The sequence below is a fragment of the Pteropus vampyrus genome, unplaced genomic scaffold, assembly GCF_000151845.1.
Source record: "Pteropus vampyrus isolate Shadow unplaced genomic scaffold, Pvam_2.0 Scaffold17, whole genome shotgun sequence".
NCBI lineage: Eukaryota > Metazoa > Chordata > Mammalia > Chiroptera > Pteropodidae > Pteropus > Pteropus vampyrus.
The window spans coordinates 4,592,424-4,619,147 of NW_011888798.1; the positions used below are offsets into that span (position 1 = coordinate 4,592,424).

The following is a 26,724-nucleotide window of genomic DNA, read 5'->3' on the forward strand; positions in this document are numbered from 1 at the left end:
AGATAAATAAAATCATCTGATTTATATGGAAGCACAAAAAAACCTGAATCACCAAAGCCATCTTGAGAAAAAAGAATAAGGCTGAAGGCCTCACTCTACCCGATTTCAAATAATACTATGAAGTGACAATAATCAAAATGACATGATGTGGCAGAAAAAGAGACACACAAACTAGTGAAACAGAATTGAGATTACAGAAGTAAATCCATGTTTATATGGGTAAATAATTATCAACAAAGGAGCCAAAAACACACAGTGGAGAAAGAACAGCATTTTCAATAAATAATGCTGGAAAACTGGAAAGCCACCTTCAAAAGAATGAAACTAGACTGTTGTCTATCACCACACACCAAAATTAATTCAGACTGGATTAAGGACTTGAGCATAAGACTGGAAACAATAAAATGCATAGAAGAAAGCGTAGGAACTAAACTCAGGGACCTTGGACTTAGAGAGGATTTTATGTTTTTGATCTCAAAGCCAAGAAAAGTAAAAGTGAAAATAAATGAATGGGACTATATCAAACTAAAAAGCTTCTGCACTGCAAAAGAAACCTTCAACAATGTAGAGACAGCCATCCAAATGGGAAAATATATTTGCAAGCAACACTTCTGATAAGGGCTTCATATCCAAAACATACAAAGAACTTATACAACAAAAAAAACAATGCAATTAAAAAATGGGTAGTGGACCTAAATAGCCACTTCTCCCAAGAAGACATACAAATAGCCAACATACATATGAGAGGATACTCAATATCATTAGTTATTGGGAAATGCAAATCAACATCACAATGAGATACTACCTCATACCTGTTAGAATAGCTGTTATCAACAAGACAAGTAATAACAAGTGTTGGAGAGGATGTGGAGAAAAAGGATCCCTCTTATACAGCTGGTGGGACTGCAGATTGGTACACCCTCTATGGAAAACAGTATAGAGGTTCCTCAAAAAACTAAGACTTGAGCTACCATATGATCCAGCAATCCCTCTACTGGGTATTTATCCCAAAGACTTGAAAACATATATCCAAAAAGATATTTGCACACCGATGTTCATAGAAACATTATTCATGGTGGCCATGACATGGAAACAATTGAAGTGTCCTACAAGAGATGATTGGATAAAGAAGATGTGGTACATATATACATTACTCAGCCATAAGAAGAGATGAAATACAGCCATTTGTGACAGCACGGATGGACCTCGAGATAATCATGCTAAGCTAAATAAGCCAGACAGAAAAAGTTGAAAATCACATGATATCACTTGTATGTAGGATATAAACCTAAAAGCAACAAACAACATGACAGAGACTCTTGGACATGGACAATAGACTAGTGGTTACTAGAGAGTAGAGGGGAGGAGGGAGTTAAATGGGACAAAAAGGGTCAAATATGTGGTGACAGAACATATAATGCAAAATATATTTGATTACTGTTGAATTGTACACTTGAAACTTACTGGATTTCATTAACAAATGTCATAATAATAATAATAATAATAATAATAATAATAATAAAAGAAAGAACAAAATGAAGTCTAGTAATACATAAAAAAACACTTGAATGACTTTATACTCATTTTAATAAAAATATTTAGAAATGACAAAAATTTAAAAAATAATAATAAACTCAAGAATTTAGTAACATTAGGAAGACAGTTACTGAATGCTTCTAAACAGAAAGAGAAACATGCATCCAAGACTGCTGACCTTGATTACAAATACTCAAATAGCTTGTCTGCAAATAACATATGGAAAACAATTTCTGAATGGCAATTAAATTCTTATAAAATGCATATTGCCACTTTTATAATTATAATTTAATTAAGCAGTTGAAATGTAAATATACATTAAAGCACCAGAATTAAATCGGAAAAAAAAAATAAAATAAAATACATAATAATATATTAGTAAACAATTGCAATATTAAATTTTTTATTGTTTATCTCATCTCATTTGATACCCAGATATCTCTGTGGAGTAAGTAGGAGAGGTATGCCCTTCCTGTTTTAAAAAAGACAAAATGTTAAGTACAGCTGTATTAGATAATACTGAGTGACTAAAAAGAAGGCAGAGATAAGATATCTAAATCCCATGTTCTTTCTTCTACACTAAAAAGGCAAATACTAGTTCCTCCAAAGAACTTCCCAAATCTTCCCCAAATAGTAATATCTACAACTTATCGACTGTGCTAAATGACTGTATGCATTATTTTTTTCCTTTTAGGCTGAAGGAATAAACGAAACTCTGGGAAACAAGATAACAGCATACAATCTGAGTTGGGTCAGACATCATAGCTTTTGTTGAACTCCACACTGTTCCAGTAGATCTGAATTATTATTTTAGCCAGGCAAATTGATTAGATGCACTAACATTAGTAACAGTGGTTCACAAAAACAGTCTCTAAATGGGAAAGAAGTATAAGAATTTTGGAGGGGACTGGACAAGGTGAGTTGTGAAGAAGGCTGTATCATTTGAAAAGGCCTACAAAATGATTCTGATCTGGCCACCTAGAGGGGCCTACCTTTAACACTGAGAATTACTCTTAAGTAATAGAATGAAGTGAGAGAATGAAGAAGAATGATAATAATATGCTCAATAAATTATATTAACCAAAGCACATTGGGAAAATGTTGGAGATTATAGTTCTTATTGAATTTTTTCTTCTTTTTAAAGATATCTGATATTTATTATCTAGCATTTTAGCCTAAAAGTTGTAAATTCCAAGGAAAATTTTCAGAAGTAAATTTTTTGTAAGCAAAATTGGTTCTCAGATAATGTATTCAAATAAAGCACATATGCAGTAACTAATTATTTCCCCCAATTTTTTTTCTTGGAGAGTACTGTGGCAATGACACAGATACACAGACACACAATCAACAAAAATAATGGGGTTCACAATGTAGTGATGTTATACTATTTCATCAAAACAAAATGCACAGAGATAATTGAGACAGATAAGAATATTTCCTGGGTTAATTCCTTATTAAGGAAGATGATTCAGGACCAGATCTTTCTCTCTCAAGTAGACAGTAGACACTTCCATACTCTACATATGATTCTTTAATATTCTGCAAAATCTGATATCACTTTTAAGATGCTAATATGAATGTGACCAGCTTGTCTCAATCTGCTCTAGACCAAAAGAGTATACCTGGCCATAAATAAAAGGATTGTTTATCATTATACACTTAACTTCTGGGTTTTCTTTTTTTTTTCTTTTCTTTCTTTCTTTTTTCTCTTGAATCTCTGCCTAGATCTACTAAATTGAATTTTTGATTGGATAACTTTTTAATTCTGATACTTCACCTCTGTCTTTTATCAATCTTACTTCTTTCCCTTAAGTTAGCAACTCTCTAACAATCACATAATATTAATAGACAGCATTTACTGAATATTATTTAGTGCATTAAGAATTTTATATATAGACCTCATTTTCATTATAAAAATTACATGAATGTGTATATATTGTTTATAATTGTTAATTTATACACAAAAATAAGCTTAAAGAAGTGAAAATTTTTTAAAGTTAATAAGAAATCTTCACCTCTTGGTCTCAGTAAATACTAAGCAGTGACCTTTCTTGATCGTGAACTACTTGCCCTATTTGGCTCAGCCCAGCCTAGAATTTCATAGCCTTCACTATTTCATAAGCATTCTTAATCAAAATATGGCTGGGCAAGAATGACCAGATTGTTTCTCTATTGCAAATATAAGCATAGTCTTGGGATAAAATAACAACCTATAATAATAGAAATACTAGTCCCATATTATGTCAACTCATAGTGAGTCTGCACTTTAGAAGAAGATTATGGAACTTTAAAGCAATACCCTAGATCACAGTGTCACATAATAATGTAAAGATTGTCATAGAAACTTGGCATACTTTATTCACAAAGCATATGCTTAAATCGTGAATTTTTATAAACTTTCCTCTAAAATTATCTTTCTCTACCTGTTTAGTGAAAAGTCATTCACAATGTTTTAATTTGCCTTTTTATGATTACTAATGAAGTTCTACACTCCAATGTTAGATGTGGACTTACATGTCTGCTTCAATCTCTACAAATCTGCTATAGTAACCAAGATACTTCATTACTTAAAATCAAAATTATTTAATAGCTCCTCATTTACCTCAGGATAAAATAAAACTTCATTATCTGTCTTTGCAGGCAGCTGACCTACTTTGCCTCTTCCCATTCAAATCTCATGGTCTACCTAAAAAGTAGTACTTACATTTCCTTTAATGCACTTTATTTTCTTATTTCCATGTGTATTTGTATATACTGCTTCTTCACCATATAAAATAGGTTCTCATTTCCTATAACCAAGCATCTCTTGCTTATTATTTAAGGTCATGTCTCTTCCGAAACTTTTTCAGTCGAGGTTAGTAGCCCTTTTTATATGACCTAGGACACGATAGAACAAATGAATTATATTTTAACTTTGTGTTTACCTGTTAGTTTCCACGAATATGGATGACTCTTTTAAGTGTAGGATGTGAGTAAAGCATAAGGAGTTAAGATTTAGAAGGAACACAGTTAGAGCCAACTTCTGGAGAGACTATGCCAAATTACTACCAGAGACATGTAGAAAACCAATCTGAATGATGACTATGTAACATCTGTTACACATCTGACTATGTGTCTAGATAATAGTCTCACATGTTAATCTTGATGTTTCTGAGTTATTGGGTCTGTTCAATGACTACTAGCTTTTATTTGAGTTCCCTCTGACTTTCCCAGGATGTGTGCTTATAGATTTATTTTGGAATCTAACCTCAGTGACCATTGGAACAACTTTACCCAAACTTTTTGTCTCCCCACCCTCAAGGCCATTATAATTAAACAGTATTGGAAACAAAGCTCTTACAATAGAGGTCAATTGATTTTTAGTGCAGCGATCAAACAGAACACAATGGACTTTTTAACCCTTCTCCTTCTCTCAGTCTGGTTAGACTTTTTCTTAGGAAGGAAGTTCTGCTATTTTATATTTAAGTCCTTGAAGGCATGAAGTGATGGATGTGCTTCCCATCCCAATCCTATGTACTGAGTTATTATCAAGGCCCCAGATTCCCTTTGGGGTAAGAAGTGAAGAACAGTGTCACGAAGTTCCTTATATCTCTTGACCTCTGAGAAACTCTGCCAGCTACCTTGAACCTGGGAATTTATGCTTTTCATTTTTTACCAGAGAAGTATGTTCAACAACTTATCAGTTCTAATTCTAGCATGCCTTCGGAAAAAGTTCAGAAATTGGTCATCTCCTAGATAAGCACCAAAGAAAGGATAATATGACCATTCTAAAATATATGTATATATATTCTTATAAATTAATGAGATTTACAAATATATATTTTATGATCTAGATTTCCCACTCCTCCACTGAGTGTGCTTTTTAAAAAGTTTTCGTTTTTAATTTGTTTGTATTTTTAGCTATTTAGAACCCAGACTTTTTGATCAGCATATCTTATAGATATATAACTGTTTTACAAAATCTTGACTGCAATAACTGGTTTTATATTATAGCCTCAGAAACATCTGTGAAGAATCCAAAGCACATCTTCCATGGAGATATTGTAACTATTCCCGGAGATAAATTTTTAGTTAGCTGCTGTTTTATAAAGAAATACATGTTTTATTAAACTCTTTATATTTCTTAAAAGCTTCTTATCTTCTAGTTAGCATATTTAAATGGAAACATAAAAATGACTTTTTTTGAAATATGGCTTCTGTGTGTGTGTGTGTGTGTGTGTGTGTGTGTGTGTGTGTGTAGCTAGTTAATATAATACATTCCTGATGAGACCTGGAATTTCAGCAAAGTGATCAGCCACCCATTGATTGCTCAAAACAAACAAAATAGTTAAAATTAGCAAAGGTGTTGATCTGAGGACACATTTCCAGAGAACCTTCAGAATTCTCGTCTCGATTTTAATAATCAAAGTGGGAATCTCTGATATGCTTAATATTGTAGGCATTGTTATTAAATTATTCCTTAAGTTTTACATTAACATCAGATGAATTTATACTTTGTGGTAAGAAGCTCATTCTAATTTACAATCGGTACACAATCATAAAAGGCAGTCCGAAATGCCTAGTTAAAAAGAAAAGAAGAAAAAAAACTCTCAGCACTCTGTTCCTCTATAATTTGTCTTTATTGTTAATTTGGTTGCCATGCTACAAAGAACTCAATTTCTATTTTATTGTTATTTGGCAACATTCTTGAAACTCACCAAAGTAGAAATTAGAGATGTGTTAAACTTCAATTGTTCTTATTCATTTTTTCTATAAATTTGTTAAAATATATTTTTACTCACTCATCAGTCACAAAGATGTCGCCCTCCAAATTTTGCTTGATGGTATATAGAACTTTTAAATCATTATGCTCATAGTATTTTTTTGTCTAGATTTACATGTCTGCTTCTTTCATTAATGAATTTTAATAATCAAAGTGGGAATCTCTTGATAATCCCTTTACTGTTCCATATACCAAATAGAATGTAATATTTGGCAGGTTTTCTTTACCTGCCAATCTAAAATGTGAAAGATAAGATTCTCTTCCCATCATGAATAAGTCATGAAATATATTTGATATCTACAGTATTTAATTACTGAAACTGGTGTTTCTGTCTTGATAAACTTTATTTTGGTGGAAGAAAAAGGAAATAAGGCAAGGAAAGGAAAAAGGAAAAAAAAGAGAAAAAGTATTACTTTCGTGGCAAGTAGCTTACTAAAATAATTTCTGACTATATTTATTTGACAAATTATATATTTTCTTTTTAAATATAGTACTATAATTGCTTATTTTCATTCTTCCTTTTTATTTTTCATTTTTGAGGGGTTTATGTCAAGTAAAATGGATGTTTTTCTTTTCATCTTCCTTGACCATTAAAGTTTTTTTTTTAATAATGTAGACATATTTACAAGATATTAAGAACATCAAATCTAAAGACGGTGAGCAGTAGGAGCCTAATTAAGCAAGGTAATAAAACTGACATTTAGCATTTCAGTTTTCAACTAAGGTTCTTCTTTGTTTGTTTATTTGTTTGTTTATTTCAGATTGTAACATCTTGTGATTTGCAGATTTGTTTTGATATTGGACATTATATTTCTTTTGACATAGTATTTGGGGCGAATCGATATGGTCTTAGCTCTGTCATTAACTGGCTATGTGACTTTAAACAAATTATTTTAAAATGAAAAAACGTGTTCACATAATTGCTGGGATCCCTCCCAAATCTAAACATTTCCCCCTTCCTTTCCCTTGAGTTTGCTTTTTTTGTAATTTGTGGTGTGCCTGTATTTGTGTGTGTGTATGTAAGGGGAATATTTGTCTCTTTTCTTCATTTGCTTCTTTTTATTTTTCTCCCACCCACCTAATCATTCATAAGTATACCTTAATCCTTTTATAATACCATTTCCTAAAATATGTTCCTTGGGACACCAGTTCTGCAAGACATTCTTGGAAAAATAATTTTGTGGTCAAATGAGTTTAGGATATTTTATATGCTATATAACCTTGTAGGAGATTTATATATACATTAGCATGTTAATGATTGTGAGAAGTCTTTGAGTGAAGTACTTATTTTACTTTGTTTAGCACAAGATTTTCTTAATCTGTTTGAGTACTGAATACTTCATTGATATTTTTGTGGGTGTATCTGTGATTTTTCTGTGGGTAGTTGTTTCTAAGAACGTGGTATTACTGTGTATATATGTCTAAGATGTCTTAACATCCCAAATTTCTAAGGTTTTATGTTATCTACTTTAAGAAATATTGTTTTAAAGGTCTTAAGGAGACTCACTCAAATTGGAACCTCCCCTTACTTTTTTATATATTTACTGTCTCTATAGCTAAACCCATAAGTGTTATGTATGCAAGGAGATATAGAGAATTACTATATCAACAGTTTTCTAGCTATTTCTTCCCAAGAGCCCAACTGCTTTTAGTCTGAGCATACCACATACCACATGTCTTGAGACTGTGGTGACAAAATAGAGACTTTTTCAGAATTGGAACTTAGAGGAATTTGATATGCAGTGAATATTTGGACATATATAAAATTTATTCCAAAAAAGAGCCTAGCCCAAAAGATGATTTGTGGTTGAGGATAATATCAAATAGTGCATTCAAAAATTTAGAAATGTGAAGTAATTTCTGATTTAATTGTAACAACTTTCCCATGAGTTAGATGAGAGTATAGTTTCAGATACCTTTGGTGGTAGAAGAGCAATGTCAAATGATAGGATAATGATATAGATTGTGAAGCATTTTTAAAATGTTTGTGAAATATGGGTCAAGATTTAAAAAAAAATGTGTATTGTGTTGGAGATACATTCACAGGTATTCAAGTTGTCAAAAGGTAGAATTCTATAGTATAGTTCTAATAACTTTCTAAGAAGCTCATAAAACTCAGAAGACCTAAACTTCAGGTTTATGGAATTCCCTTTGCTTTGATTCTGTGCTTTTAATATAACTTTTGGATTTGGTTTCTCAGATACCGTAATTCAAAGAAGGAATTTGTTAAGATGGTGACTGTTAGTAATTGTGTCACTGGAGCACTCTGTTAGTAGTAGTAAATTGACATTCTGATTGAAACATTAGTTTCCTGGGAGCCTGGAAAACATTAAATAATTCCCCAAAGCCTGATTAATACTTTGGTAAGCAACTTAAATAGTGTTCCAGAAACTGCAAATCTAATGATTATACCTGTGCTTAAAATACTCTATAAGTCTTTATCATCCGATAACATTTACTTGCTAAAGTTATATTAGGTCTCAGTAACTTTTGTCATTTTAATGTGAGAATTAATCTAGAGAATTTTAAACTCTCTGTTTCAAGGTATTATTAAAGATGTATCTATCTATCTATCTATCTATCTATCTATCTATCTATCTATCTATCTATCATCTATCTATATTAAGTAAAATTATTCAGTCCAGTTTAACTAAAAAAAAGCAGATAATCATACTACCTATATTTCTAAATCCGAATGGTAGGAAAAGACTTATATACTACTAATCAAAAATGAGACTAATTTCCCAAGAAATCCATGTTTCAAAACATGCCTCCAAAGTGTACTAGAGTGTTATTAATCTGACAACATTCACAGAGTGATAATAATAATACTTTTATAACCACATAAGCTTCTATTTATTCTTTTTTAATCTTTGGGAAATATTATTTTATATACTAAAAATAACAATAATAATAGCAATAAAAATCTTTATAATTTTTATCATGGCTTGATAGAACAGCTCACATCCGAACTGGTAAGAATAATTTATTATCCATATGAAATAACTCACTTGACCTTACGACTTAGTTTGGTTGTTTGTATTGCTTAAAAACATATTGAGAATTTGGAATTATGAGAGGTGGTTGAAATAAATTATTATAAATTATTATAAAGTCTATGACTTCTTCTTAATAGAAGATTCATTGTTTCTGAAAGAGTAATTTTTCTGACATTGATATATCAGTCCATGGTGTGTTCAGGGAATAAAAACCTTACTATTTTTTTTTAAATTTTATCTTTATTGTGGTGACATTGGTTAATAAAGTCCAGTAAGTTTCAATTGTACAATTGAACAGTAAAGCATATATATATCGCATTGTGTGTTCACTGCCCATAGTAAATTCTTACTATTTGAATCAGGAAGTACTTTAATATCGAATGCTCTAAATTGTTGAGAGAGAAAGGAGAGAATTCTAGACTGTGCCTTTGAAAAGATCCAGAATAACACTGAATTCTAGGAGCTACTCTCTCTGAGGTCTTTATAAGAACTATGCTGTAATCAAGAATCCCACTACTACTATTGCTGCAGCTGCCTCTAATACCCTGGTAACTGGAGATTGAATATCTACAACTGCAGCACAGGAATCAGAAAGGCTTGTGATGAAGCCACAGCCACTATTGCTATGTCCACAGTACTTATTACTTAGAAAACTGTATAATGAACACTAAAACAGTACACTAAGCAAACATTTTGTTTCTAACAGTGGTGCTCGCCAGTCAGAAAGTTACAACAGGCAAGAAGATGGCCTCACTCTTCTACTTTCAAATTTCTGAGTGCACATCAATTAACATCCAAAACCTCAGCCTTAGGTTTGTGAGGAAAAGGTAGTCTTAAGCTTTCCAATCTCTTCAAATGAACAAAAGATAGAATGACATTGATAGAGGTAATCCGGTGTATCAGCACAATTTTTTGGTGTCTTTTAAAGATCTAGGAATAGTTAATATCAATATTTTCTTAATAGAATATTTTTTACCTTAGTTACTATGGGTTCAGTAAAACTAGTACAGGAACTGGTTGTGACTATGTTTTATTCTTCTTCTTTAAGAATTAAAAAAATATTTTCCTGCTGAAGTGGCTCCCGTGTGTGTGTGTGTGTGTGTGTGTGTGTGTGTGTGTGTGTGTGAGTGTGACTATATTTCACCTCCTCAGATAATTTTTATTCACAGTATGTCACAGTGTGGGTTCCACAATTTTATATCTTTCCTTGGAATTATTAATTTACCTAAAAAAAATGACTTCCATATTTTTTCCAGTGTGCCCCATTAGACCCAATCTATTGTTTGTCTCCTTTCAAGTGACTTCATTTTCCTTCATGGACATCAAAATATAAGTAAGTAAGTAAGTAAGTAAGTAAGTAAATAAATAAATAAATAAATAAATAAAGGGTCATGTCTAGCAGAAAGAAAGATGGAATCATTGAATTCTATTGACATATATGTGCAGGTTCTGAAAATAAATGATCTTTTTGCTGTTTACCTTTTGTTATCTCAAAGAGAGATACTTAGTTGTCTCTTAAGTTCTGAATAGGAACCACTTTCAGTTCAATTTTATAAAAGACATTTAAAAATGAAACCAAGCTTTCCTTTAACCTTTCCTGTGTATTAGATGTAAGTTTTACTCTGTCTTAGAGCTTTGAGGATTTGATTTGTGAGAAGAATATAACTAGATAAATTAAAACTATCCATGGGTATCCCCACAAAAATTTGGAACTTAAAGGGATGCATTGTGATTGCAAATTATTCACATAAATGCCACTGGAAATTATATCAGTTACTTAAATAATTTGTGGGAAAAGATATTTGATCCTAAAGTACAGATAATTGAGGCAAAGTATTTCTCTAATGTGTGAATTATACAAATCATCTGTGTTCCATTCCATTCTATATGTTTAGCCTCAGCTATTTTTTTGAGACTCTCAATTAATATTGTCCTTCCTATAGCCATGAAATAATATTCACACAAAATTACATGGAGAATCAAGGTAATAATTTTGATAAACTCAAGCTCAATCATCTACATATTCCAACTTTTACTCTTTGAATTATATAGGTTATTCACTTATTTTTTGTAGTTCATATTAAATGTAGTAACTGATTTATTTCTAAGTATCATATAAAGTTAAGAAGTATTGAAAGATGATTCTAGTCAGATGTACAAGAAATCTTAATTTTTATTAGAACTTTTTGTTGGAACTTTAACAAGAAATCTTAAGATTAATAATGATATTTAGGCTTTGTCAGAAATCAAGTTATGTTAGCACATGAAAACCAAAGTTTAAAACTAGATATTTTTTTCATCTAAAATTGGACCTAAGATGGTCATTGAGCTATTATGTAATTTATATGCCTTATATATACCTCTTAAATTCTTATAAATATAAAATAATTCAGAATTTACTATTAGAAATGTGAGTTGAGTATTCTATTGCTCTGAATACTATGAACTGAATGTTTGAGCCCCTATCCCAAATTTATATGTTGAAGCTATAACCCCCAGTGTTTTGGTATTTGGAGATGGGGTCTTTGAAAAGTAATTAAGTTTAGGTACGGTAACGAGAGTAGAGGCCCCATGTAAGGAATTGATACCCTTATAAAAAGCGAGGTAACTGAAGATCTCTCTCTCTTCCATGTGAGGACACAGAAAGAAGTTATGTGTTTGAACCAGGAAGAGAGCCCTCACTGAGAGAATCTTGATCTAGAACATTCTAGTCTCCAGAGCTGTGGGAAATATATATTTGTGATTAAGACACCCAGTCTATAGTACTTTATTATAACAGCTTAAGCTAAGACAGTCTCTTTCATTTATTCTAAAACTAGAAGTACTTTTATTTTCTGATGTATCCCTCTATATTGCCATAGGAAAATCTTTTCTTACTTAGCGGACAAGAATAAGAGCCTCAAAGTTACATGACTCTGAGAGTCATAAAATGATACTCAGAGGAAAAGACAAAAAAGAGCTCTAGAGAATCAGGAGCAGTAAGGTTGTAGATGTCAAGGTATGGCAGTTTTAATGCAAAAATGAATGTGGTGATATTTTATTAGTACAACATTTTGAGTGTGTATGTATAGATATATATATGTATAGATATATGTATGTGTATATATGTGTATATATATGTATGTGTATAAAACCTTTTCTTTATTATTCTTCCTTATTCTCTCAGGCTTACAAGTTGTTAATATTCTTCCACACTGTTATATAGCATTGTTGTCCTTCACACTATTGTTATTACCCTGGGTACTTAACTCATTTGCGTAAATTGCTATCTGCCTAATTGCGCTTTCAGAAAATTATTCATACACATTAAATTATATAGATCCTTGTTATACACAACTTTCCTAGGTAAAAAATAGTGACTCGACAAATTTGAGCTTATAGGTAAAATCAAGAAAAATATTGCAATTGATTAAAGAGCTAAGGAGCTGTGATCTCAGATGACTCCTACACTGATTTAGAGGTGAGAGCACAGATTTTAGACAAGATATTCTTAAGTAAAGTCAATTGCGAATAGAACAGCAGTATTATTTCTGAAATATTTACTTGGCATTCACCATGGACTAAACACAATTCTAGGCTTTGGGAATATAGCAGAGAGTTAGACATACAGAATCCCTGCTCATATGGAGTTTATATTATAGTGTGGTGAGATAGTGAACTAATAAATAAGTCATAAATTTCAATCAATTGTGAATGATACAAAGAAAATAAAATTAGGATGTTGGTATTGACTGGTGGGATGAGTCACTTTTTCTGGGGTGGGGGTGAGGGGCAGAGACATGAGGAGGTGTTTAATATTGACTTGTCAGGAGGGGCCATCCTGAGAATCTGACAATGGAATGAACACCTTAACAAAATGAGAGCACAGCTATGCATATTCAAATACTCTTTTGTCATGAAGATCTAGTACAGTTGTCCTAAGGTTAAAGCTTTCTTTGAAGGTTAAAAAAAAATTAAGGAGGCCAGTACAACCAAAGTAGAATGAGAAAGGTAAATAGATATAAAGTAAAACAGTGGTTTAGAAGCCTTGTAAGCTATGTAAAAGACTGGATTTTATGCTAAGTGTGGTGCAAAGTCATTGGAGATTTTAAGGAGAGGAGTGGTAATTTGGAAAATAAGAATACGGACTCAAGATTTAGAGTAAAACCTGCTGTTTATTAAAACTGTGTGGGAGAAACAATAACACAAATGAATTTGGAAGCCCACTACATCTCATTTTCTGGGTAGTGTTCATGGCAAAATGTTAAAAAGAGAACTATTTCATAAAGTTCTGACTTAAAATTGAGATAAAGTTAAGCAAACTTAAATACTTATGAAAATCTGATTATGTACATTGAAAGTATTTGTGCAGGAGAGTAAATTCCTAATCTATGAGTTCATTAAGACTTTATTCACTAGCAATCAACTGTAACGTGAATCTCAGACTATAGAGAGTACTGTTTTCTTCTTTTGTGTCACAATATAATTTGTGCTTTATAATGATTACTGTAGGTGCTCTGTGAAGACAGTAACAGTAGATCTAGAAGGGGAGTAGAGAGACCATTTAAGAAGCTACTGTCACCAGCAGGGGTGAGAAAATAGTGTCTTGACCAGGAAGAGTAATAGCAGAGATGAGAAGCGCATAGTTTCAAGTGAAGGTCTTATAGTATCCTGATAGATTTAATATGGGGTGAGGTGAGGGGAAGCATGGAATAAAAATTTAATGAAGAATGAATCCATTTGAGTTATGGGTCAAATAAGAATGTAAAGTTTTGCCTAGTGGGAAAAAGGCACCTTTGTAAGCTATTTTTTGCTGAAAAGAGAGAAAAACTCTGGAATCTTTTCTAAATGCATCCACCATAGGAAATAAGATTAGCTTGTAGCTTGCATTAAAGGAGAAAGTTGACAAAAGAAATATAGTGAGTATATGCCATGTAACCTCACCATTGCTCTGATACTCTTTGAAGCCATCTCTCTCCTGGAACTTCAAGATATTACTAACTGGTCACCTGCTTTCAGATTTATCTCTTTCTATCCACATAGCAGTCAGAATGATCTTTTTAAAATGATAAACAGATGTCTAACTTCTCTGCTTAAAACTGTCCACAGAGACTTTCTGCTAAACACTGCAGATCGATCAAAATTATTTGTGTTCTTTTTTAGAAGTTCACTGTAAATATAGTAAAGAAATACCTTTAATTGTATTAACCCAAAAACACAAAAAGAAAGAGAGAAGAGACAAAGTATATGAGATAATTTGGATAATAAAGAGCAGATAAATGATAAATTTATTAGGTTTAATATTTCTTCGCTGAGTGCAAATGGAGTGCCAAGATGAAGAACCACAGAAAAGCTAAGAAATAAAGAATCTGAACACCTCTGAAGATGGAGATATAAGATAAGGCTAGTAATAAGAGGATTAAGAACTTGTTTTTAGAATAGCAAGACTATTAGATTTCCCATAGCCAAGAATAACTTATCTTCATTAGCAGAAAATAGGATCTTTGATTTCTGAAGCAGTTAAACAATAAGTATCTGGTCTGATAAAAGGAGCCCCAAGATCATCGCTATGGAGCAAGCCAAGTACGGATTGTCAGGAAGTAGGAAGGATATCAAAAGCCAAAAGAAGAAATTAATAAATTACTGTTTTCTTTTTTTTCCATTTAGGGAAGAGTTTTAGAGTTCTTTTATAGAATTATGCAATAATGAATTACATAACAAAGAAAAAAAGAAAGAGTCGAATCTTTAAAAAAGTGGTTCATGGAAGGATGTATAATCATATTAAAATACTTTCTTCACCTGCCAACAAAATATTATATAGCCATAATTATATAAACATCGAATGTTAATTTAACTAAAAATTAATATCCTGGTAAGATGATGGGAGAGAAAGTATGAATGTATATATGTGTATAGAAGAGTATTAGAATTAAATCCTAATCTTGTATATTAAAAAGTCAGTAGATTATGCATATAAATTAAAAACTTTAAAATTGTAGTAGAAACACGTTACATAGAATTATGAAAGTAAATACAATTGAAATAGCTAAAACAATTAGAAGAAAATACAGAGAGGTGGAGTGGATACTGCTGTTTTTCACTCTAAGCCTTGATGAAATGTTTGATTTTTTTAAATCATGTACATTTACTGTATGATAAAAATAAAAATTTCATTTAAGACAAAGTAATCTCTGGTTTTACAATGCAATTATTATAAAAACCATCAATTTACTGTAGTTTACATACCCCTGCCAATATCTGGTACTTCATCTCTTCGTTTATCTATATTTTAGCTATGATATGGCTCCCCCAAACGTCCTCCTCATTTTTAGAATATCCCAATCTTATTTTGCTTGGTAGACCCTGTCCCCAAATCTCTACATGGTTAACATCTTGTTATTCTGTGCTCAGTCCAAATATCATCCTTCTCAGGATACCTCCTGTGACCATTACTCCTGTAAGTTATTACTCTGTTTTATTTTCTTCATAACACTAATACTATCTGACTATTGTTCTTGATAAGGGGCTCATATAAGAGATCCAGATCTTGATTATGGCCAAATGAATTTGTTTCAGCATTGAACCACACTTTGCAAAATTAGAGTAGAAAGTTTCAAGATAAGTTATCTTTAAATTTTCCAGAATTCATTTATGCACATTTATGGAATATCCTCTGTGTTTAAGCATTAAGCTGCACTACAGGTAATTTAAGGGAACCAAAATAGTCAATGGAATAGACTAGTTCAGTTGTAAGTCTAAAAATGACATTCAAGTTATGGAAAGCTAATGAAGTCTAGCTTCAAAAGCTACAGAAATTTGAAGATATTCAAAACTCTAATTCAGAAAGATATGTGTATTCATTCCTATGTTCATTGCAGCATTATTTACAGTAGCCAAGATATGGCAGCAACTTAAGTGTCCATCAATAGACAGACAAAGAAGTGCTCTGTTCCTTGTGACTTGGGCCTTTTTGCAGGATTGCTTGAGTATCTTCATAGTACAGCAGGTGGCTTCCACCAGAATGAGTAATCTAGAGAGAGAGAGAGAGCAAAATAGAAGTTATAATACTTTTTATGACTTACCCTTGGAAACCACACTGTTGTTTTTATCACATTCTATTTAGTACAATGAAGTCACAAAACTTTAGCCCACATTCAAGAGGAGAATTAAGATCTACATCTAGAAAGGAGGAGTATCAAAAATTTTGATAGCATATTTAAAAGTTATCACAACTACTGAGCGTCTACTTTAGCATAAATTAACTTATTTGTTCTATTATCTGGTACTGTGCCATCTTCTACTACCTAAATATTATAAGCAGTCATAAAGCTTAAACTAAAGGGCAGTCTTTCAGTTCTCTCTGGGAGGCAAATAGTATTTGTGGAAAACCTACTATATGTTATGACACTGGATTCTTAATGTAGTCTGATTTAATTCTCTGACCACCTTGTAAACTGAATATTATGTTTATTTAATATAAGAACAGTGGTGTTTATAGATATTAGTAACTTTCTCAATAACATACTTCTATGTAAGGTGAGGCCAAAATATATAATACACAGTGTTTGCTTTGCTTTGGTGTAATCACACTAGTAGCTTTTGATCCAATTTGGCTGCAAACAGGTTTTGCTTAATATATAAAATGGTTTCTAATTTGAAAAAATTAGTTTAGGATATTTAAAAAATGGAAGACTTCGCATGAAATCTAGAAATTTGTATTTTGGTGGTCTTGGAAACAATGAAGCATTTCTATATCAAAACAAGCAGCTGAGTTTGAGCTCGCCTTTTCAGGTAGATACATACTTTCAGATTATCACCTAGGTTTGCATCATAGTTCTCTCTTACCAAGCTTTACCTACTTATGTTATTTTCTAATCTTTGCATTCATTTAAATCTTATATCTCTGGCTGGCTGAACACATAGCAAATAATTAAAGAAGAAATTAATTACTAAAATTTGTTAATTTATAATTTTTAAAAGGTTAAAAATATGACATACAAATATGTAGTGAACATGTGCTAAGGAGTCATTTAACTCGTTCATGAGAGTACCAGCAGGATGGTAAGTTTGGTTCAAAGGAGTACAAAAGAGACTGAAATATCTACAATCAATAAATTAAAAATATGCTGATTTAAGATTATAAAGTTAGATGTAAAACTAGTTAATGTGCTGGATAATAAACTGGTATTATTTTTACTACCTGATGGACATCATTTTCATCTCTATTGGACAAAAAATATTTGAAATTTATCAAGGTAGAGACTGGGACCTAATCAATATTAAATTGTAAGTTAAACAAAAGTATGTCCCCTAGAAGAATTAACTAACCCTTGAGGGGTCCTGTTAGACAATGGTCCAGTATGACATTCATTAAAAGGACACGCAACATTTCTTTTATAAGTCTTTTTCTTAGCAAGATTTTGGCTTGTATTTTAAATAATTTTGTGTCATGGATCGCTTTATTAAATAATATTGGAGCAGGTATATTATTTTGCTAGAGCTGTCATAACAAAATACCATAGACTGAGTGGCTAAAACAACAGAAATTCATTTTCTCACAGTTTTGAAGACTGGAAGGCCAAGATCAAAGTGCCAGCAGAATTGGACTCCTTGAGATTTCTCTCCTTGGTTCACAGATGCCTTTTCCTCTGTGTGCAGTCATTTCCGGTGTCTCTCTCTGTGTGTCCTAATCTCCTCTTTTCATAAGGACACCAGTCATATTGGATTGGGGCCTACCCTAATAACCTTATTTTAATAGTTTCTTTAAAGACTTTATCTCCAAATACAGTCACATTCTGAAGTACTGAGGGTTAAAACTTCAACATGTGAAAACAATTCAGTCCATGGCACTAATTATATATTTTAGCAAGTTAAAAATGTTTAAGTTCCACATTCACCAACTCTAGTAATTAATTGCTTGCTTTACAACACAATGAAAATTTTGATGTAACATTTTATTCAATTATAATTTATTGTAAGATTTTGTATTTTTTGTTCTTTTTACTTTTCCTATGAATTTTTTGATTAATTTCTGCTGAGTACACCTTTAAGTTGTTAGACATAATAAGTATTGAGTTTTAGAAACTGTTAATGTTTACTTATATTTGTGTAATACTTTACAAGTTTCAAAATACTTTTAATATTTCTATTATATTTTAAAATTTTACCAGTATTAATATTTTATAACTATGAGCAGAAAAGTACCTTTGCTTTTGGCAATTAAGAATTTCTGAGGGACCATAATAAGATCCATTTCAAAAGAACAGTAAGGGTGAAATCCCAGTGACTTTCAGTTGAAGAGTAAAATATAAGCTAACTAGACAACATGATAACAAGAACATATTTAACAAAGTAATAAAGATCTTACTAAAATTTTAGCTTTTTTGGTAATGCGATGTCATAAAATGATTGCAGTTATCGTCAGCAACTTCCTATGAACTTTGTTATATGTCAGCAAAATGAAAATAAAATACTGAATCTGTTGTCTAGAAAATTCATCTATCTCCTAAAATGTTCAAATTGTTTTAGCCAAATATACTTACTTGTCTGTCTGTCTGTCTGTCTGTCTGTCTGTCTATCTATCTATCTATCTATCTATCTATCTATCTACCTCCCTCCCTCCCTCCCTCCCTCCCTCCCTCCTACCTATGATTGGCTTGCTGACTTGAATTCTAATTGCCTCAAATCTTCAATCAATAAAAGTTACATTAAAATCAGATAGAAACTACTAATATAAGAAAAGGAAACAAAACCAATTCCCACAATTACTAAATGTGTGGCTAATTATTAGGTTCTTTTGTGAGAACTTATTGCTTCAAACTTGGATGGTTGTTAACAATACCGATTGTTTCAATAGCAGAGAATCTTTCTGTAACATACAGAGTTGAAAGAAGGTGTGAATGCTGTCAAACAGCTCTTTTGTCTGAAATCGCAATCACAGACTAAACCAACTGTATGCCTAACATGAAGGATGGGTCATTGAATGGACTCTGGCATATAATTTATCTGAATCCAACGTATTTAAAATGACATTTGAAACAATGGGTTCTGTGCTCTGCATAATATAATAATACAAAAAGAATAAAAAAACAAAACAAAGCTATATTTACAGATTTCTAGAGGCAGAGAAATAGTTCAGATTTTTAAAAATCCTAGTTGCTGAACTGGTTGAAAATAATTTTCATGTGATTTGTGGACCATTTAGATGTTTATACTTCCATAAAGACTGTGTAGTTTAGAATGAACCTGTAATTGATAGCTTGAAAATGTGTATCCAGTTAATGCAATATCTACTTTATCCTTGACCTTGTAAGGCATGATAGAAATTTCCACAAAGTTGCTACTTTCTCTATTTTGCTTTGACAATATAGCATTATGAATGATAATGATGGCACATGCATCTATCTATATTAGTCTTTCTGTTGAGAGCATATCATTCACTGAAGCAGCATGCTACTAAGAACATATTTTGAAGCATAGAGTAGGAAGAATGTTTAGGTTCAGATTGCAGAAGGAAATTTCTTACTCAATGAAACATAGATCCATAGTAAGGTTGAACAAAGAGATATCAAAGAATAATTTCCATAGATAAAAACATGAGGGCCATAAAATATAGAAGTGAATAGGACCAGAAATGTATGTATTTATGGCATTATTGAGAGAAACAGACCAATGTCGCTGATCTAAGCACATAAGTGGAATTTGATATTTCTTATTTAAAAGAATGTTTAAATAAGGTTCGTTGGTTAGGTATAAAAATGGTTAATGGAATGGATAATAAAACCATAATCTTTGCAATTATCCTTTCTACCAGATAAATATCTACAAAATTAGCATGAAATTTCACAGTGTATAGGTCTAATCAAATAAAAACTATTAAAGTCAAACACGTACATTCTGCTAGAACTGCACTATCCATAGTAGCCAATAGCTATCTACACTTTTATAATTTAAATTTGAATTAACTAAAAAGAAGTACAGTAAAGATTCAGTTTTCCAGTCACACTAGCCACATTTTAAGTTCTCACTAGACACATTTGGCGAGTGGTTACTTTATCGAACAGCATAGGAATGAAATATTTTCATCATCACAGAAAGTACTATTAAACATCACTCTTCTAGAGAATTAATTAACTTTGAGCAGACCAGTTTTATTTTTTACAATGCCTACATATGCCATTGAAAGAACATATCACCCTTCCTTTTGCCTTATTTCCCAGTTTTGAATACATTTTGTAAACAAAGAGATCTTACAGATGTTTTCCGCCTTCTCTGCCCCTCTTTTTTGTAACAGAAACAGATCTGAAAATAAGGATTTTCTTTAAGTTCAAAATTTTTTTTTACTTCTTTTCCTACTAAAGAGTTTAGGCATGTCATTGAACCAGTTATGCCTATTGGAATGAATGAAGTATTTCAAGCAAATGCAAAACCTAGGAGAAAGATTTTATTGTAAATACCTAGATTTCATGATTTAGAAACTCTTTGTCCATTTGTCTTGGTCATTCTTAGTCCTTAGATGGCAAGAAGAAAAGTATCAAAAAGTAGTCATTATTTTATAGAATAATTAAGTCACTTATTTTGTCACAAAGCTACCTATACTTTTGAAAAGTCCTCTGTGACAATTTGGGCAGACTTGTGTACTTGTGTACTTGTCGGCTTATGATACTTGATCTGTAATTCAACAATTTTGTGTGTGTGTTTTTCAGATGTTCAACACATGGCGATTGACTGGCTCACCAGAAATCTCTATTTTGTGGACCATATCAGTGACCGAATTTTTGTTTGTAACTACAATGGTTCTGTATGTGTCACCCTGATTGATCTGGAGCTTCATAATCCTAAGGCAATAGCAGTAGATCCAATAGCAGGGTAAGACATTCCTTTTTACAATATTAGATCTGAAATAATTTTCATTAAGAAAAAGATGGGAGTCTGATGAAAGTTGTGGAATATAAGACTACAGGCTCTCTCGCTCTCGCTCACTCTCTCCCACACACACACCCTCCCTCCCTCTCGCTTCCCTCCCTCCGTCTCGCTTCCCTCCCTCCCTTCTTCTCCCTTTCTCCCTTCTCCTTCCCTTCTTCTCTCTGTTACCTACCACTAGGGTGACGTGAAATCCTGCGTAACCCCAGTGACATGGGGGTGGCAGTCAGATAGTGTTGCGTGGTGTCCCTAGGTTCTTCCTTGCCAAGGCAGCAAAGAATTACAGGTAGGCAAGATTGATAAAAAGTTAAGATTTATTGAAAGTACATTTTAGAAGGAGATGGGCCATGCTAAGGAAGGCTGAAGCACTGTGGAATTTGGGAGGTGAACAGATAAGATGGAGTACACCCCAAGGGAGGAGAAGGTTTTCAGCAAAGAGAGCTGTAACAACCCAGAAATGAGAAGGGTCTATTTATATTTGGGCCAGGTTGAGAGGTCCTGGATGATCCATATGTGAGATTACTTTGACTGACAGTTGGCTGCTATATAACCTTTTGCCTACCGTGCATGTGCTTACCCGGAATTCAGTCTGTTAAAATTAGGTTCTTGAACTTCTAGGCATAGTCATGGTATTATAATGATGGTATAATGAGGCTGAGGTTGTGGGCAAGTTAGGGTAGTACTTTCTGCGCATGCGCTTGTGGCTGGTTTAGCCAGCAGCTTTAACGGTCTTTGTGATCTAGGATTTGGGGTAATTTACAACCCTAAAAGGGAGATGTTTCTGGAAGGCTCTTAAGGAAGGTCTTCAGGGGAAATTTTTATGGTTACAGAGCTGGACCTTCGCTCCTGTTGCTCATGCCTGACTTCCTAACATCTCTTTCTCTTTCTCTTTCTCATATATTCTCTCTCTCTCTGTCTGTCTCTCTCTCTCTCTCTCTCTTTCTCTCTCTCAGTGGCATGAGGGTGGTAGTCACATAGTGTTGTGTGGTGTCCCCAGGTTCTTCCTTGCCAAGGCAGCAAAGAATTACAGGTTGGCAAAATTGAGAAAAAGTTAAGATTTATTGAAAGTACATTTTAGAAGGATATGGGCTAATATTAGATCTGAAATAATTTTCATTAAGAGATATATATATGTGTGTGTGTGTGTATATATATATATATATATATATATATATAGAGAGAGAGAGAGAGAGAGAGAGAGAGAGAGAGAGAGACAGAGAGACAGAGAGAGACAGAGAGAGAGAGAGAGAGAGAGAGAGAGAGAGAGAGATTGATTGATTTTTAACTACTGCTTTGTAAGAAAAGAAAAAGGGTATAATTTACCATGCATTAATGCATCAATACATGCAAGCCTAACCTACAACACAAACAACCCATCACCTTCCCAAGAATTGTTTTGGAGTCACCAGAAAAGAGATTCAGAATAGTTTTAGGTTAAAGAGAGGAGACTTAAGTTACTTAACAGTGGACCTTGTAGTTAGTAAACTTCAAAACAGTACTTAAAAGATATACTACTAATAGATTTACTTCCAATACAACTCTTAGTTTTTATAAAAGGGGCATAATACATGTTCAAGGGTACTACTAAAACATTATGGTTACCTTGTCAGTTGAGATTTTTTTTCTCTAACTACTGATAATGTGAACAGAATATTAATGAGTTACTGAATTCTTCACCAGACTTTATTTTCGCCTTTTTTTTTTTTGACTTTCCAATTTTACAAGGCACTTTATTGGTTAAAAAGAGATTTTTATCTGAGCTTCTTTTAGCTAGTCTCATTAATCTTTTAAAATATTTCACAGTTTATCAAAATTAGTCATAGATGTTTAAATTCCCATCAACTTTGTTCATATGATCAGGAAATCAATATAGGAATTTTGCTTTAATTTTACAAATGCTATGGTATTATTAGAAGAGGAGGGGCAAAAAATGTATAAAATTCTATAAATTCAGTTCTTTCACTAATCAGTATTAGTTATACTCTCAAATTAATGACATAGTGTACAACTTTAATTGGAAGAGTTGTTGTTTTTTTCAGATGTAAGTTGTAGCAAAGATTTGAAAACTAAAATTTATCCTTGTTATTGTTTTAATCATCCCCAGGCAGTTCAGGCTGAAATGTCTAATGGAACATATTCTAAACTGCCATAAGCCTCCATTCAGTGAATGGAGAAATATTTACTGAAGAAACAGCTGTCATCCATATGTGGACTTTTGTCACTCTTTACTTAAAGTCTGATTGAATATAAAGATGCATCATCACAATGGTTCTGATTTTGACAAGAACAGCTTGCACATAAGAACTTTGCTAGGAAGGCTGTGTAATATAATTCTTGAATGTAGCTCTATTTGTATTTGCAGCAGATGGTTACTTGACTCAATCTAACTTCAGTGATGCTTCAAGAGACATTAGTAAAAGAAGTTGTATTTAAACCGATTTGTTTGGGTTGTTGTATAAGGGTAGTAAGAAAGAATTGGAAATTTACAAATGTGCTAACAACATTCTTTTGGCATTCTGTTTAGAAATGTATTTGCTTGCTTGTTTTCCCCTGCATGTGCTAACTGGATTTCAGATTAGCCTTTAAATAGTCTTGTCTGTCAAAGTGTTAGAAGGTGAAGCTATTGTATTTCGCTTCTCATACCACTACTTTTATCTTTCCTTATTCTTGAAAAACAAAGATCCAGAGACTCTTTTTAAATAAAACTGACAATCTGAAATATATATGTAAACAATATCTCCCTTTCTGAATAGCGATATATTTTATGCTCTCGTTTCCTATTTCTCTCTGTCATTACATGAAAGAATCATATTTTGTCATTTTTGTCAAATGAATTAGGAATAGAAACCCCCCACATTGTTTGCATTTATTCTATCCTGGATTCCTTTGGGCCTAGTAACTGTTTAAATATAATTTTTTCATGAATCATTTATCATAGTAAGTTCTTTGAAATTTTTTGTTTCAGTTGGCTCTGTCTCTAGCACAGCTTTTCAATCATAAATTGTAGAAAGCCTGTTTGTAATAAAATGCTTTCAAATATATTCAACTTTTCTGTTAATATCAAGAATGTGGCTAGGATTAATGTGATGCTGTCTAAGGAAAAGACAGTAGGTTTTTCCTTTTACTTCAAATTTCGGGCCTGCTGAAGAGTAATTTAAATATTTGAGGTGAGGACAGTTCTGTATGACTTGCTAAAGGGGAAGTGTACCATCAATGAGATTTCTCCTACCTCTTCCTAATTACATGGGGTGATATATCTGAAGTTATAATGTCTGTTATAACTTCAGTTGGAAAACATCAGGAGGTATTAAAGTCTGACCTGACTCTTACAGCTTGACCTTAACAAGTATGGAAATAGAGGGATATTTCTCCTACCTCCTCAATGTTACTTTGAAAAAAATATCATTTTCTTGTTTATATTTTAACTTCACTTTTCTCAATCCCCTGTTCCCTTTTTAGCTAAGGATCATTACATTATTATCACTAGTATCTCTTTCAAAATAAAAATTTTTTATTGATGTTCTCCATGGTTGAATATAGATTACTGATTTTCTCTGGAATCTGCATATAATGTGAAGCAGGCTCTTATCCAGAAGTGACAGGAAGAGATTAATTATAAACCTTGTTCATTCTCTTGCTTTCTGATATGTTTACATTGACTTGTTAAATCAGCCTCTTTTTCTAGAGATTTCTTGAGATTTTCTTCTTTCTTTCAAATTTTAGCAATGCTCTTCCAGTGGTTTCTTGAAGAAATTTCCAAACTTTTTTTTATAAAGTCATCAAAATTGGGAAGTAGCATAGAGATCATAATCTAACCAACATAAAAATGAAAAATAATATTTTAAAAAGCAGTGATTATCAGGGCTCTGCTTGTTTAATGGTTAAGAGCTTGATGCTAGAGTCGCTCTTCCTGAGGTCAAATTCTGGCTCCACCATTACTAGCTGTGTAAGTTTTGATGCCTCTTTGTATCTTGTTTTCTTATCTTAAAAATATAGATAATGCTACTACTACCCTAAAGTGCTGTTATTAGGATTAAATAAAGTCGGACACATAAAGCACTTTAATGCTTTCTGAGTTGTAGAGTATGTGAAGCTCTCTTTTTAATGTTACCTCAAAAATAACTACTAAAAATTTCTAACACTTATGGTACCATTAAATGAACAGTGTTGAGACCAATATCCCATCCCATTAAAGATGATTTTTTCCTTTCCAGCTCCATTCTCTTTCTACTACAAACTCTCTTAACATGGTTTATTTTATTTAGACTAAAACTATTATATAATAAAGTACTGAGAAAGAGGAGACATGAAGAAAAAAAAAGTGGATATAACCTGGGAATAAAGATTAAGTATATATAGGATATTGGTGGAGAAAAATTCAGAGTAACTGTAATATTGGGAAAGTATCAGAGGAAATGTTATTTTAATATTTAATTTTGTGCAATATGTTTTTGGATTACCTTTAAGTTTCTTTCAAAAGGTAAAGATGAGAATAAATTTTCTTCAGAGTTACTTTTGTCAGTTAAATTGTATTTTCGAATATGACATTATTTTAATAATAAACCATGTAATAGTTGAGTCTAATGAGGTTGTAACTGAGGACAGGAGTGGAGCTAGATTACACTTTTGTTTCAAAGGTGTGGCATTGAGCTTCTTATTAAAAACATCACATTAAACTTGAAAAAAGAATTCATTTCAAATTGTTGAAACGATATTGAAAAAAGGATCAATTAATAAGCATGATGATTATTAGAAAGATAGCATAAAATTAAGAGATAATTTAGTGGTGGTTGGAATTAAAAATTTGGGAAAGGTATACTTTTGGGGACAGGGTATCATGGATAGAACCCAAACTCCATATAAGATGGCTAAATTGAGGGCTAGGGAAAATCTCCCATGTCATGTGAAACAGCAGAAATTAAATATTTTTCAAATATAATATATACCATTTTTGTATGGAGGATGGACTTCTGACTTGTAGAGAATGAATGACAGTGACTGTAAGATTTATGTGTGAATATATGACTCCGTGTCAGGATTGAGGAGAAAGTACGTTGTCTTTGTTCTCTACAAGAGCAGGCCATCTGCCAGGAGGCAGAAGAGTGAAGCTTAATTCTCAGAAGTTGAATTCACAAAGGAGTGAATGACAGTATTTAATAGTTAATAAACTCTTTCCCATAATCCACCTAGATCCCAGCTGTGGTGGAACTAATCATGTCTGAGGAGTGAAAGATAGAATCAAAGTTAATAGCCACCAGGGAGCAGGACTGACTAATGAAATTCTAGTCTGAGATGCTGTGTGCATGTGGGAAGCTAGAAAATGAAGTAGATTTGCCTGTACTTATGAAAGGGGTTTTGTAACAAGGAGATCCTTGGGATAAATTCAGGTTTCTCACTTCTATTAGATGGCTCCTAGAGCCGGGCCTGGTTGTAAGTTAGAACCTGAGCTCACTATTCACTTGCAATAAGATATAAGTAGAATTATTGCAGACTTTTGGCTATAAAAACCCCTCAGACTACACTGTG

General features: G+C 32.4%; 1 protein-coding gene across 1 annotated transcript in view; it reads left to right on the forward strand.

The window, feature by feature from the left end:
- Positions 1 to 26,724, forward strand: part of LRP1B (LDL receptor related protein 1B) — a 1,708,438-nt gene that overhangs the window by 809,054 nt on the left and 872,660 nt on the right. The window contains exon 7 of the mRNA XM_011354519.1: positions 20,982 to 21,144. Coding sequence (XP_011352821.1) covers positions 20,982 to 21,144 — 163 coding nt within the window. The remainder of the gene's footprint in view (positions 1 to 20,981; positions 21,145 to 26,724) is intronic.